The sequence below is a fragment of the Psilocybe cubensis genome, chromosome 1, assembly GCF_017499595.1.
Source record: "Psilocybe cubensis strain MGC-MH-2018 chromosome 1, whole genome shotgun sequence".
NCBI lineage: Eukaryota > Fungi > Basidiomycota > Agaricomycetes > Agaricales > Agrocybaceae > Psilocybe > Psilocybe cubensis.
The window spans coordinates 1,265,020-1,280,093 of NC_062999.1; the positions used below are offsets into that span (position 1 = coordinate 1,265,020).

A 15,074-nucleotide genomic window follows, 5' to 3' on the forward strand; every position below is an offset into this window, starting at 1 on the left:
GAGATGGAGGCCAGCTCATCGCACATTTGTCTTGTTTATTGGCGGGCCATTCAAGTTCCAGGGACTGACAAGAGATTTCTGATCGTAGATTCAGGTAACGTTCAGGATTGGCCACATTTGACTACGACAGTAGATTGTAGGATTCCACCAAACGGGTAGACGATGCCCAAGAAGCCTGAGTCTCTAATGACTTGAAGTATCACCAATGGCTATCTCGATTGCTCTCAACGCAGCTGCCAGCCTTTGAGACGTGATTTGGACGTAATCATGAAGAACTTGCTCAACTTCAAAAGTCAGAGCTCCAGAAATTACGTGAAATTTCTCTCACGATGATTCCAAGCAACTTGCAGTGAGTTTTCGCAGTGTCGACAGACGTCAGAAAGCTAGAGCAATCGCATTGACGCAATTGCATTGACACCATTGGCCTGGAATATTTATATGTTCTGGTAGACATCACGTGCACTTCAAGATCATTAATTGGCCCATTTTCACTCTTGAATCTTGATCCCTTCATCATTTTGTCAGCGTGTTGCTGCTGAGGATAGTTGTTTGCAGTATCGATAAAAAAACGTCTTCCATGTGAGTGTGCATATGTACAAAACTCGGGTAGAACTCATAAAGTTTTCGTAGTGACATATCTGTGCGATCTGAAGTTTGGTGCAGAGCACCACTTACCCCACTATTGAAGCGAAATCTTATATGAGTCAGTCAAAATCTCTACAAAACAACTGTGACGACTCACCGTGTAATATACACCAGCGCAACTGTTTGTAAATTATTGAAAGACACAAAATGGCACCCACAGCAGTTGCACCCTCTGAAACGAAAGTCGAGGCGCAACTCAAAAAACCCATTGCGACCACAAAAATCGAAACGAAAGGAGACGATATTCCATCTGAAGAAATTGAAGGTGAAGAAAATGAAGATGGTGACGAGGAAGTAGCCGGCGAGGGTGCAACTGGAGGTAAGCTACTAACATATTTTGCCTATATCATTGGTCTTAATCAGCTGTGTTTTGCAGGAGAGGGAAAGAAGAAGAAAAAGAAGAAGAAACCCAAGAAGAAGAAACAGGAACAGTCTGATCCTCCAAGAGTTGGTTTGTCCAAACTGTTCCCCAGTGGGATTTATCCGGAGGGCGAGCTTCAGCCTTACAAGGATGAGTAAGTGTCGTATTAAATTCTCGAAGCGATGCTCTTAAGCTTGCTTCTTAATAGCAACACCTATCGTATTACATCCGAGGAGGCGCGATATAAGGAAAAGTTGGCTAATGAAGATCCAGAAACTACTTACAATGACATTCGACGTGCCGCTGAAGTTCATCGTCAAGTCCGAGAACGGGCAAGAAAATTTATTCGTCCTGGAATGACCACCACCGAGATTGTCAATTACATTGAAGATGGTACAAGAGCACTGGTTGAGGAAAATGGAATGCAGAGCGGCATTGGGTTCCCAACTGGGGTGAGCTTGAATCACTGTGCTGCTCACTACACCCCAAATGCGGGCGACACTACTGGTATGCTTATTTCTAATTGTACATATTCTCGCACCTTCTTAACGTTCTTTTGATGTAGTACTCCAACAAGGAGATGTACTCAAGGTCGATTTCGGCATCCATGTGAATGGAAGAATCGTGGATTCTGCCTTCACCCTCACATTTGATCACACATATGACAAACTTGTTGAAGCTGTCAAGGCTGCAACTGATACTGGCATTCGGGTAAGTTTCCCGCGGGTATATCCAATTTATTTACTAACGTAGGTCATGCTTTATACAGGAAGCAGGAATTGACGTCAGATTAGGAGAACTCGCAGGATACATCCAAGAAACGATGGAATCATATGAAGTCGAGGTTGGAGGGAAGGTGTATCCTGGTTAGCAAATTGTTATGCTTATTTGGAGAAACCAAACTTACTTCAAATATCAGTGAAACCCATCGAAAATCTTAGCGGGCACTCCATCAACAAATATCAAATCCATGGAGGAAAATCAGTCATGCTCGTAAAGAACGACGATCAGACCAAAATGGAGGAAGGGGAATACTTCGCAATTGAGACTTTCGGTTCAACGGGACGAGGTCGGATAGTTGAGAGCGTATGGATCACATGTTTTGATTAAAAGATCCGTAACTGACTTTTTTCAACCAGGGCGAATGCTCTCACTATGCCAAACGAGTGGACGCGCCTCATGTCCCTCTTCGGTGGGTCTCGTGCAGGACATTGGCGCATGTTTACTGACGATTATTGATATTTCATTGTGATTGCGTCAGACTCACTTCGGCGAAATCGCTTCTGAAATCAATCAACACTCATTTCGGAACTCTTCCATTCTGCCGCAGGTACCTTGACCGGGCAGGAGAAAGCAAGTACCTGCTTGCCCTCAACCATCTAGTCAATCAGGGCATTGTGCAAGACTATCCTCCTCTGTGCGATCAACGTGGATCGATGACCGCTCAATTTGTGAGTGGCATTTTGTTGGAGCATCGCGCAGTATTTTCTGATTAGTTGTAGGAGCACACGATTTTACTTCGACCGACGGTAAAAGAAGTTGTAAGTCGTGGAGACGACTATTAAGGCAATGACCTCTTGGTGATGACGTTGCGGGGCGACGGTGCGGGGTAAGATCATTTGTGATCATATGACTTTCCCCTTTGGGTCCGATCAGGTTGTGCAGACGATGCTATGTTCCATATTCCTGAAACTCTTTTCTCTGCCATGTACTAGTCCACCTTTTCATTATTTATTCTTCTTATCCCAACTATTCGCATGCATGTCTCCTTGGTTCTTTTCTTCGAAGCGCATTACCCTTCCGAAAGAGCAGCCTACCCAACGCTCGCCTGCTCAATCTCTCCTCCATTATGAAACCGGATCTCCCCCGCCTTCAGCTCGAGTTGACCCAAAGCTTAAGCTCCAGCCGAGGCGCCCATTGCGTCTTTGGGACTATTGGAAGTTTGGGTTCATTGTCGCTGCGAAAGGTGAGTTCGATGACTTGCCATGCTCTTCTCCAGCTCACTCGTATCCAGCTACCGAGGTTACGTCTGATGTTGTCTCCCATCACATATGGGGGCCCCGGCGTAAATCTTGGGGAATTGAAATGACAATTGTGACCAGCCTTATACGTGGAGCAGAGCGTCATAGCGCAATGGTGGATATTGTGAGCTTTTTGTTCTTTTCAATACTTCAATGGTCTGATACATGGTGTAGGGAACCATACGCATGCTTATGGGCATTGGTGGACTAGTACCACTGCCATCCGATGCGCTCGTGTCGCCTGTTACTTTTCGTGTCAAGAAGCTCAACCTTCGCGGAATTCTAGCAGATTTCGATGCTAAAGAAACTGGTCAGCGTGAGCTCTCTGGAGAATGGGTTGTGGGTCGTAAGACTTGGCAAAGGATGCAAACAGAATGGAAAGCATCAAATAAACCTACCGTCAGAAGATCACATTCGGTTTCCAGCAGTGAACCCTTCGATTTGAATACGGTCAGTAACTCTGACTCTATGAAGAGAAAGGAGAGGGTCATCTTGTACATTCACGGGGGTACGTTTACGCCGCATTCCCAAGTTTAGATTCAAGTTGACGTTAGACGTTTCCAGGTGCATACTACCTGTCAAGCGCAGCAGCTCAACGAATCATCTCGATCCCGTTGGCGAAATATACTGACTCCCGCGTATTTGGTACGTATGTTGCTCTTGTTCGGTACATTCTTTTTATAAAACTTTGTTCGCCTCCGGTACAAAAAGCTGTGGATTATCGACTGGCACCCGAAACATGCTTTCCTGGACCCCTACACGATGTTGTTATCGCATACCTGCGGCTTGTCGAAGACTTGCACATTCCTCCTGAAAATATTATTATTTGTGGGGACAGTGCAGGCGGCGGCCTTACACTGGCACTTTTGATGTACTTGCGAGATAATTGTTATACACTTCCGTCAGGTGCAATCCTCATGTCTCCTTGGGTTGGTGAGTGTTTTGCTCACCTACATCCTTACCAATACACTCACGTCAATTCAAATATAAGATTTGACCATGAGCTGCGAGTCTTGGGATTCAAATGCAACTTACGACGTCGTACCCTTCCCCACAGCCGATAATCACATGAATCCCATCGCCCTCTATCTCGGGGAACACACCGAAGAATATCTGACTCATCCGTACGCAAGTCCACTTTTCGGAGACTTCAGGGGACTTCCACCTCTGCTTGTGCAAGCTGGTGACGCTGAGGTGCTGCGGGATGAGATTACGTTATTAGCCCATAAAGCGACCATGGCTGGTGTACAAGTAATGCACGAGCTCTACGAGGATGCTGTAAGTTCCTTCAGGCGAATCTCTGTCCGTATGACATACTTAAATTCATATGCGTACCAGATCCATGTCTTTCAAGCATATCCGTTTTTGGACGCCTCTCGTCGATCCTTCGAATCGATGCGTAATTTCGTACGAGACGTTCTGCCCAAGTACCAGAGCCGATCGCCTCAACTTCTTGCGTCTATTGCCGAGCTAGGAATGGAGCGAGAAATCGAAACAGAGAGGTCGGTGTTTGTGGGTGGAGATGGATTGGAGGAGAAGATGCAAGACAGGAAACTGTCGGTTGATAACGTAAATTGTGGGAAAGACGGTGGCATTTATGAGAGGACGATTGGCATGGACGACTCTGAAGATAGCGATACTGCAAGCTGGGTGCGATCACCCGCCTGGTCGTCGAGGCCTCTAGCTGCTGCCAAAGGATCTCCCATAAACAGCCTGAAGGTATTTGAGGCTGATAAAGGCGATTTTGAGCATATCGAAAATAGCGATGTCAAAGACGTTCCATACTTTTACCTTTCGCCGCCTATCGAATCATCCCTGCCTCGCCATTCCGCTCCCGTCCTTCCATCTAGGCCAACCCTTTCAACGTTTTTGTCTAATTCATCGACGAATGATGCATCATCTCCCGATCCGTCACCAGCTCCAATTTCAGACGAGAGGGGACCCCGGCGGATACAGTCGACGAGTTCATTACTCAAGGCATTTTCGTCAGCTCATGACCAACAACTTGCTGAAGTTCAATCGTCTCAGCCGCATTATCATTCTATGCGTTCTCCTATTCATCGTAGTTTTGGATTTAACCTGTTTAGCTCGACACACTCACTTAGCGCTAAGCGCCAACGTCGCTCACGTTCAACAGCTAGTCTCATAGGAGATACGACACCACCACCATCACCACTTCCTTCTCCTTCTATTCGAAAGAGAAGGTTGTCATCAGCATTGGCAATGACAAGCTGTAATGGCTCTAAAACTTTGTCTACGACTGAAGCAACGGCGTCGGCGTATACTGATGATTGTCAAGAGGACATCAAGACTCTCGTTGATGAATGGACACGGACTGGCCCTGCAAACCAGACCGTAGTTGTCAGTGCCCATCCATCAATAGCGAATCGGTGACCTGTGCAGGAGCCGAAAACGATGAGATGGCGAATATTCAGTCGTCTCCGTTTCGAGCTTCGTTGTGGTACCATACTAGAGGCCACCGACATTTTACTGACTGCATTTCATTACTAACGTCACACTGAATTATCACCATCATGTATCCGTCACCCATATTCATACCACATCGCACGCATTGTCATGACTCGCACCCGTACATAGTCATAATATCATTGTCCCTAGCAGTACAAAGGGGACCAAGCTCCCCAATGAATCAGAGGATACTGGATTCTTGATTGAAGTGAGAAGCTCCTTTACATCTGCAAAATCTTGGGAGCGGCTTTGCGAACTTCTGGAGTACAAGCATCTACAAGAATATATTGCTAAAACATATATAGCTTGTTTTGGAGTGCCCCGCGTTTTGTTGCATGAAGGCTGAGTGAGGTTCGCATCCGTATCCGCACTATCACGTGTGCTTCAGCCACGATAAATGATTGTAAGTCGAATAAAGAGAATAGAGGGTTGCTTGAAGAACAGCGGGTTATGTCGCGCATAGATACTTTTTTAAATGTCACAGAAATTAATACACAAATAATCGTGCCCATCCTTTATATGAATGACGAGGATTTCCCCAGCATCCCATCCTCTTATACAGACCAGTCACAGGTCTACTGGTTTGTGTATACTTATGAGGGCCATGACGTTGAAACGCGGTCACGTTCGGCTTGTCTCCTTTTCACCTGATCACTGGCGAGTCAAAAATGTCTAGAAAGTCAGGCTTTTCTTCTCAGGACATCTGCTAATATCTACTGTTTCTATGCAATCTGTCTAGAGTCTTTGCTTCGCCAACTTGAGGGTGGGAAGAAAATCAACTATTCTTATATTGCTATCAAGAAAGAAGGTTGCCGGCTGCTTTAGAACATTGACAAACCCAGCACTTGTTCAATAGGTAAGAACCCACCAGTCTCACCCTTTTCAAATTTATACTGACCTGTGTTCATAATTCAATCGTCTCCCTGAAACCTCCCATGGCAGAGGTACCATTCAAAATTGCCGTCTCAGATGAACAGATCGACCAACTGCGTCGAAAACTAGAGGCAGCGGTCTTCCCAGATGAATTAGATGAAGCTGGATGGGACTATGGTGCCCCATTAGCCGACATGCGACGCCTGGTTTCTCGATGGAAAGGCGGTTATGATTGGAGAAAATACGAGGCACAACTCAATGAAGAGTTACCACAGTTTACTCGAGATATAGAGGTCGACGGCTTTGGAAAACTCAACATCCATTACGTCCATAAGAAAAGCGAAGTAACAAATGCCATTCCACTGTTGTTTGTTCATGGATGTAAGTGAAATCTTCAAGGGCCACCTTGTTGTTTTAATTCTGCATTGACTCATATAAATTTTAGGGCCTGGGAGCTTTTATGAAATACGAAAAATATTACCATTACTTACCGACAGCTCTTCAGACCATCCTAGCTTCCATGTTGTCGCTTTCAGCCTACCAGGATACGGATTTTCTGAGGCCCCAAAGAAGAAAGGATTTGAACTCGTCCAATTTGCAGAGGTATTGTTTTCAAACCTCTCGGACCGATATCAATAATCTGACATTGTGTATACAAAACGTAAGGTTGGGAATAAGTTGATGGTGGCACTTGGGTATAACGAATATGGTTCGTTGCATAACACAATAAATCATCGATATCATGCCATGACTCACGTCTCTGTAAATGAACGGCAGTCACTCAAGGAGGCGACTGGGGCTTCTTCGTTGGTTCAAGTTTTTCAAGAGCCATGTCATATTGCTAACACATATAAAATTGGTAGATAACTCGTAGGTTGGCACAATTGTATGGTCCTAAACATTGTAAAGCATGGCACACCAATCTCCCCCTGTGAGTAAACTGTTCTAGACACTGCCTTTACCATTTCTGCACGCTTACTTTAAAATAAAGGGCACCGCCTCCGTATCTAACCCGCAATCCTTTAACCTATCTATCCCACCTATTCTCCAGTTATACTGCAGCTGAAAAGCAAGGCATGGAAAGATCTCAGTGGTACTATCAGAAATCAAGTGGATATTTCCAAGAACAGTCCACGCAGCCTCAGACTCTAGGTTACAGTTTGGCTGATTCTCCGGTCGGCCTGCTCGGGTGGATATATGAGAAGTTGGTTGTTTGGACCGATGATTATCCCTGGGAAGACGATGAAGGTATGGCCTGTTTCATCTTTAGTATATTTTCGGTTTGATGTTGAAAAGTATATTCAGTCTTGACATGGATTTCCATCTACTGGTTTTCGCGCGCCGGACCTGCAGCGTCTGTGCGAATATACTATGAGGTCTCCAAAGCGAATCCAGGGTTCCTTGGTGGTAACCCGAAACCACAGCCAACGACCATTCCAATGGGTCACTCCTATTTCCCTAAAGAGCTCATTATCCCTCCTCGCAAGTACGCTGAAGCCATATCATGCGTGTATATTTAAACTCACTATATATAAACGCACTCTTAGGTGGCTTAAAGCACCGAACCTGGTTTTTGAATCTGACCACCAAAAAGGAGGCCACTTCGCTTCTCACGAGAGACCGCAGGAGTTGACTGATGATTTGCGCAAAATGTTTGGGCGAGGAGGACCTGCATTCGGTGTCGTACCAGGGAAGAATGGATATGCATAATTCCCGAGAAGTTATAAATCGAATTGTCGTTGTCGACAAAAGTTCTTAGCAATATCTTTCGAATGTACGAGTCTGGCTACGCAGTGCAGGAATCAATGATACTTAACATGCGTATATGCTACTTACTTATGAATGAGGAAGCCGAAAGAACTTTGTTTTTTAGTGTTAAAATCTCGTTTTGTACTTGAGAACTGTAAAAAAAGGTGATAGGGAACAGCTTACAAAACGTCATAAGTAACAAAAGTATTCTGCTGTCAAGCAATACAACGTCGTAGAGTATGCCACCATCGAAGTGTGTAATTTAAATTATGCTAGTAATCGAATTAAGTCAGTATATCATTAATAATAAAAAAATCCCCCGCAACAGAGCCACGACGAACCAATGCGTGGAATAATACAATGAGCCGAAGAGTCGAGTGAACATGAATCAATCTCCTGGTCGTCCATTCAATATTTCTTGCCCTTTTCTATGAATCTCTAGTTCTTCGATGACGTTCATAAGAGCGTTGCATTCCCAGTTCCCAAAAATATAACCTTCGTATAGCATAGTCGTAGCCAACCATGCCACAAACACCGTGAACAGGATAAAGATGGGATTTATCCAGGAATGCGGCAGCCATGCGGTACCGACGACCACGCCAACTAGGATTAACAGGCATAAGCCGAAGATGATCAACTCTCTGCGCGACCTCTCTCGCGAGAAGCGAAAACAAGCCGTAAGTGCGTGTATCGTTGCGTTAATAGTTGAGCCTGATAGTTCGCTGGGTTGTTGAAACGGGGGTACCAAACTTGGATCTGTTTCCTCGTTGGAAAGATCGGTGATAATCTCAAAGGTGGCTTCAAGACCAAAATGGTCTGAGATAGAGAAAGACCGTCCAGGAACAGTTTCTGTGAGCACCACTTTGGTGTCAACGGCTTTCAAACTCGGTGATGTCTGGCCAGGACGGTTTGGCTGCCGATAGAGAATGTAATCCAGACGCTTACCCCACGTGCCTCGAGCATAAAGCTTTCCTGCTGACCAGCTGTTTAGAGGAGAGTCAGCCGTGATGCCAAGTTGCTGAACAGCTTGTTGGGCAGAAACCACATGTGATGCTTGAACGTTTGGATGGGTGACTGCCCAAGAGTCCTTCAGGGCAGCATGTTGGAAGATGATGGTCATTGGCAAGGTGGTTGGAATGCTGTTAAAATCACCCAGCTGGATGTTCTTTAGTACACCCAATCGAAACTCTCCCTGATCCACGCTGACATACCGCTAGTACATATCTTCCAACTTCTGCAGCTTGTCGAGCAAGTTTCGAAAATTCCCAAGCGTTGACAAGACGGTGTGCTCGATTATACTCAGGTCCATCCTCTCCCCCTTTAGCAAAAAGCTGAACACTTGATTAGATGAAGGGGTCTGAAGAAGTGTTTCACAGGCATACATGTGTATTGAAGACTTGCACTTGACCGAGGATAGGATGCATGATGACAACATTGGCGGCTGCTTTCCCGACAAACCAGTCGCCAGCCGCAACATCTAAGGGTGTACCGTTGAGAGAATATGGGTAAATTGATGAGGATATGAAAGGATAACGGCTGAATATGGCGAGACCCGCTCCAAGTGCACCGCTGGAACCAGAAATGAGTCTGGTGGCCACCTGCTGGAACTGAATAAGAAAAGGCTGACCTATAGAAAAATTTCGAGTGCGGTAAACGGGCAGCTATTCTTTTCTGTACTCTTTCATAGTGGGCAAAGACCCATATTTCTTGCAGGGCAATGATATCATAGTCGGAATGGGCCAACTCGTGTGCAATAGTCTCAATGCGCTCCTCGAGGTTTTTGGCGACGTATTTGAGACCCCTGGTAATCCATCAGACTCGGGGGATACATAGGATGTAATTCCAGGGAATACCAGCAATTGAGAGTGAGAACACGGATACGCGACTCGTCTGGCATGATGATCGTTGGGGCAAGAGTGACGACGCTATATTTAGGGCAGGCGTGACAGTGTAGATGAACTCAGAGTCACGTTCAAGTCCCTTTACTTTCAACGACCATGGCCGCGACACCTTCGACTACCCTAACTCCCAATGAGTGCGTTTCACTCAATTCCTCTCCTCTCCTCGAAACCTAAACTTTATCCTACACCGACAGCATTGAAATCGCGACAAGAGCAGCAGACCATTTCACCCGAATTTACTATACCGCCTATGACTCCGACACGCGCCTTGCGGACCTACCTCCGTTTTACCGCGCAAATTCATCTCTAACATGGAATGGGACCCCGTTTCAGGGCGTAGAAGGCTTAAAAGACCTGGTGACCAAAATGCCTGCCACAAAACATGAAGTCCAGTCTTTTGATTGCCATCCAATACCAGGTTTGTAACAATTGCGCGCTCTCGCAGGTGCCGTACTAAACTATGTCTATTCATTAGGTGCCCAACCACCGTCCCTCTTGATCACTGTTTCAGGGAATGTCATACATGGCAAAGGTCCATCAGGAAATCCGCCCGACACACCTGCTCGTGCCATAGAAGGCCACCCACGCGTCTTTTCGCAAACCTTTATTTTGGTCCCAGACCCCAATGCCCCTCCCACAAAGCCAGGAGAGGTAGCAAAATACTACGTCAGCGCAGATGCCTTGCGATTTGTTGGTTAGATATTGTAAGTATTAAGATTGTTTCCCAACTTTAATTTGTCCGGTGCTAATCGTTGACAGTTTGTTGTACTTCTAGCGAATATCATTCATTGTATACGTCAATAACATATAGACTGTATGCCCGAGGAGATGATACCATATTCTTGTTTTCACTTATCTGTATCTGTATTAACATTGTTTATATTTTAAAGTGCCCAATAATCGCCATCCTTCCTCTAATTCAGTTTATAATGTTTGATGGACAACATATTCTTGGGGATGTTTTTGTATATACATCGTACACATAGTTTAATAGCGACGCAAATGACCTTAAAAGTTAATTCATTGCTTCACTTTAATCCACCCATTTATCACCCACTGAGATGATTGCAAATGTGTTCACCCACGACAGAAGAATTAAATGCCTAAACCACTTGTAGTATCAGTTTCAGAGCTATAGCCACTAATGTTTGGTATAGTATTTTTATTAAAAAGAGTAAAACGTTTTCCGGATTACAGCTAGACATACAAAAAAACAAATAAAGCATATTCGATGAAATGTGTCATTAACCAAACGTTTGACTCTGTAATTAAATCAGTAAGCCGCAGTCCATGATAATTTCAAAATATGAAACGTACCGAGCGCGCACTCCTCTTGATCTTGGACAACCGCCACTCGTCCGGCTTCTCGTACTTGTTGTACAACGGCTCGATCTTCTCCTGTCTCTTCCGTTTACTGATCTTGTTGGCGTCAGCGACCTTGAAGAACTGAGGTGCCACCTCCACGAGCCATTTGGGTTCGACAGCTGTGACGTTATGACAATACTCGCGAGTCGTCAGAACTAATTCGTGGTACACGAGCCATTCCGGGTTACGGTTGAACAATGCCGATGATGGATGGATATAAACCGGTGTTCCCTCGACAAGCGTCTTGTAACCCTCTTGAGGGTCTTTTTTGGCCGCGTTCCTGAAATATCCAGAGCAGATAGCTTTACGTACAAGGTTATAATCTCTTCCAGAAGAAAGTATGTCATGTTTATATCTATGGGACAACGATCAGTTTCTGTCACAAATTCCGCTTTCTGAAAGCACTTACCGGTCCATAATACCCAACAATTGTTTGCGCACATCCTGCGCCCTTCGCATACTTCTGGCCTGGATGAAGTTTTCATAACACCACGGATTTGAGAAATTGGCTGCCTTCCATCCATTATATACCGTCAACAGTGTCAAGTGGTCTCCTTCAGGCTGATGGAACTTGGCCTTCTTTGAGTCAGCTTGTCCTTGTTTTTCCTTCGGTCTATAAAATACAGATTGGACGGATAGCATCGCTACAACAGACAATATCTCCTCTGAACATCCCAATTCAACGGACGCAATCAACATCTTTGCCATTGGGGGGTCCATAGGGAAATCTGCCATCTTGCGCCCTAGTTTCGTTAGCAAACCCTCGTCATCCAGAGCGGACAGCGCGTAAAGAGATTCGAGCGCTGTTAACATTGTCTGCGCAGGAGGAGGATCCATAAAATCGAAACTGAGCAAGTCATTGATGCCCATGGCTTTCAATTGTAGAATCGTAGCCGCGAGATTAGTACGCTGTATATCGGGAATGGAGTTGGGCAACATTTCGTTTCTGTAAGCGGCTTCTGTGTAGAGGCGGTAACATTTTCCAGGGCCTGTACGTCCTGCACGACCCGAACGTTGTCGGGCTTGAGCTTGCGAGATGGGCATGACCACCAGTGAGTCCATTCCCAATCGAGGGTCATAGGCGTTTTGCTTTGAGAAACCTGGGTCGATGACATAATAGATACCTGGAATCGTCAAACTAGTCTCGGCAACGTTCGTGGCAATGACGACTTTACGGGCACCAGGGGGTGTGGGCTCAAACACTCGCGATTGCACTTCGGACGGAAGGGCGGAATAAATGGGAAGGATAATAAGCTCTGGAACTTTAGGGCCTAATGCCTTCATACGCTCGAAGAGGATCTCGCAGGATGTGTCGATTTCCTCTTGACCTGTCAAGAAAAGAAGAATATCACCTGGAGGTTCTGATAAATGAATTTGCATAACGGTGATGAGAGACGCATCCAAGTAATCGGTTTCAGGCTCCTTGGTGTATAGAATCTCAACAGGATATGTTCGACCAGGGATCGTGAAGATGGGACAACCAAAGAAGTATTTTGAGAACTTTTCGGCGTCAAGAGTTGCAGATGTAACAATGAGTTTAAGATCAGGGCGTCGCTTTACAGCCTCTAAAATACTATTCAGTATAGAAGTCAGCGCTTTTCATTTGGTTAACAACTCACTCTTCAAAAGACCGAACAAAACGTCGGTAGCAATTGTCCGTTCATGAGCTTCGTCCAACATGATAACAGAGTAGCTGCTACACAGAGGGTCAATTAGGCACTCGCGCTGCAACATACCATCCGTCATGTATTTGATTCGCGTTTCGGGGCTTGTGCAATCCTCGAAACGGATTGTATACCCGACCTCTTGACCAAGTCTGCATCCAACTTCTTCCGAGACACGTTTAGCCACAGACATAGCTGCTACACGTCGGGGTTGTGTGCAACCAATGCGCCCTCGGTCAGCATAACCTGATTCTGCTAGATATTGTACCATCTGCGTTGTTTTCCCTGATCCAGTGTCGCCGACGACTATAAGAACTTGATGCTGTAAAAAATGTCGGTATCGGTACATGATACGCGGAAAAAAATATACAACACATACCTCTTCGATAGCTTTGAGTAATGGTTCGCGGAGTTTGTAGATAGGAAGGCTTTTTCGTTGATCTTGTATACTGAGATTGGTAATCTGCCCGAATGTCGTAGTTTTGTTGAAACTTGACTCTTTCCACGCCGGGACGTCTCCTGCCTTTTGTCCTTTCAGGTTGCCCCGTAGATCTTGGGCAAAAATTTTGTCACTGTCTTTGGACATAGGATCAAGCCAAGGTTGACTGAAATCCCGTGCTTGTGAATCAGCCTCTTCGTTGGCCTCTTGCTGCCTCAATTCTCGTCGCTCCTTTGCCAATGAAGCGCCTGCAAGTGCAGCCCTGTTAAGTGATCCATCTGGAGCCTTGACAATTTTAACAGGACTAAGATCCAGAGTCCGCTTCGTTTGGCCAGCAAGGAAGGGCGGCTCATCCTCGCGAATCTCCACGTCTAGCTCTTCCTCTATTTCAGCATGTGCCATCGGGTTGTTGTATTCTTCATCCAGATCGGGATATTCTGAGGCATCAATAGCGCCGGAAGCAATGAGTTGCTTAATTTCCCATCGTTCAGGAGACGTTAAGCGCTTTGCAGATCGGACAGGAGCACTATCTTCTTTGGAGCGTAATGGTACTGCGTTGGCACCAGATGAGGCAGCGCGTTCCGCCCGGATGCGCTCTTCTTCCATCTCAGCTTCCGACTTGATGCGTAGGTGGGGAGTTAAATCTTTGCCAGTAGCTTGGTCAACGTCCTTCATAGATAACCCAATACGGTTACCCGCAACGCTCATGACCTTCACTTTAACATGCTGTCCTCGACTCAGTAAGTCGGCAGCAGAATTGGCTCTGGCCCCAACTTGTATATTAGAGACGTGGACCATACCTTATATACGATAAGAACGGCATGTCAACGCAACGAAGAGAAATAACGTACCTTCTACTCGACCCGCGACGCCTTCCAGTGTCACAAAAGCGCCAAATTCTTTCAGAGACGATACCTTTCCATCATAGATTTTGAAAAGAACGGGTCTTTCATCGAGTTGACGGCGGCCTCCATTTCTATAGCCATTTCTATCGCTTCTGCCATCCCCATATCTTGCATCCCTTCCATCTCCAAAGTTATCATTGACCCTTCCATCTCCACGGCGTGGACTTCGACTACGACCTCGACGTGGTGGTGACAAGTCTGGTCTTCTTCGTTTCGGTGAGGCATCCATGTTAGGCGACGCAGCTCTTTTCTTTCCTGCTACCAGATCACCAAGCTCCTTCAAGAAGTCATCCTCAGATACTGCGGGTGGGACCTCCTTATCCTTCATAGCTAGTCCAGGAAACATGCGCCTTTTGAGCTCGAGGTCCGACACCTCGTCGTCATTTGCCTTTGCTTTTCCTTTAGCTTTAGCAGACTTGTTCACCTGGCGCTTCTTGTATTTAGGGTGCAAAGTTAGGATAAGGCGGTCTACAGTTTCGACGAAAGAGTCAGGGGGTGAGAGTCCATTTTCCTGTAACTTCGCCTTGAAGTTAGCCAGACTTTTTCCCGAACTTTCATGTAGAGCGACTATAAACTCGGCAACAGTTTTGTCATTGACACCAACATGATTGTCGAGCTCTTGGGTGATTTTGTTAATGAGTGAGAGGAATTCGAGTTGGTAGAGGTCCGAATCCGCCATTTA

The 15,074-nt window shown here is 45.8% G+C and overlaps 5 protein-coding genes across 5 annotated transcripts; 3 read left to right on the forward strand and 2 right to left on the reverse strand.

Annotated features, from left to right (window-relative positions):
- Window positions 1-792: 792 nt before the first annotated feature.
- On the forward strand, window positions 793-5,421 carry JR316_0000367 (Methionine aminopeptidase 2; the record flags this gene model as incomplete). Its single annotated transcript, XM_047886182.1, has 15 exons — window positions 793-964; window positions 1,022-1,160; window positions 1,215-1,513; window positions 1,572-1,717; window positions 1,776-1,872; window positions 1,926-2,092; window positions 2,146-2,198; window positions 2,268-2,457; window positions 2,795-2,972; window positions 3,021-3,151; window positions 3,202-3,535; window positions 3,592-3,672; window positions 3,739-3,960; window positions 4,019-4,305; window positions 4,366-5,421. The coding sequence occupies 15 exons, from the start codon at window positions 793-795 to the stop codon at window positions 5,419-5,421; spliced, it is 3,552 nt and encodes a 1,183-aa protein (XP_047753928.1).
- Window positions 5,422-5,893: 472 nt separating this feature from the next.
- On the forward strand, window positions 5,894-8,079 carry JR316_0000368 (Putative epoxide hydrolase; the record flags this gene model as incomplete). Its single annotated transcript, XM_047886183.1, has 10 exons — window positions 5,894-5,899; window positions 6,322-6,352; window positions 6,439-6,750; window positions 6,815-6,972; window positions 7,036-7,078; window positions 7,147-7,175; window positions 7,233-7,300; window positions 7,361-7,617; window positions 7,675-7,855; window positions 7,917-8,079. The coding sequence occupies 10 exons, from the start codon at window positions 5,894-5,896 to the stop codon at window positions 8,077-8,079; spliced, it is 1,248 nt and encodes a 415-aa protein (XP_047753929.1).
- Window positions 8,080-8,506: 427 nt separating this feature from the next.
- JR316_0000369 (Inositol phosphosphingolipids phospholipase C) lies at window positions 8,507-10,015 on the reverse strand (the record flags this gene model as incomplete). Its single annotated transcript, XM_047886184.1, has 5 exons — window positions 8,507-9,274; window positions 9,330-9,449; window positions 9,501-9,687; window positions 9,746-9,919; window positions 9,972-10,015. 5 exons carry the CDS (start codon window positions 10,013-10,015, stop codon window positions 8,507-8,509), a joined length of 1,293 nt encoding a protein of 430 aa, XP_047753930.1.
- A 100-nt stretch (window positions 10,016-10,115) lies between these two features.
- JR316_0000370 (Nuclear transport factor 2) lies at window positions 10,116-10,718 on the forward strand (the record flags this gene model as incomplete). Its single annotated transcript, XM_047886185.1, has 3 exons — window positions 10,116-10,153; window positions 10,214-10,437; window positions 10,495-10,718. 3 exons carry the CDS (start codon window positions 10,116-10,118, stop codon window positions 10,716-10,718), a joined length of 486 nt encoding a protein of 161 aa, XP_047753931.1.
- A 545-nt stretch (window positions 10,719-11,263) lies between these two features.
- JR316_0000371 (ATP-dependent RNA helicase DHX8) lies at window positions 11,264-15,071 on the reverse strand (the record flags this gene model as incomplete). Its single annotated transcript, XM_047886186.1, has 6 exons — window positions 11,264-11,281; window positions 11,337-11,739; window positions 11,794-12,949; window positions 13,004-13,370; window positions 13,428-14,287; window positions 14,339-15,071. 6 exons carry the CDS (start codon window positions 15,069-15,071, stop codon window positions 11,264-11,266), a joined length of 3,537 nt encoding a protein of 1,178 aa, XP_047753932.1.
- Between the last annotated feature and the right edge of the window lie 3 nt (window positions 15,072-15,074).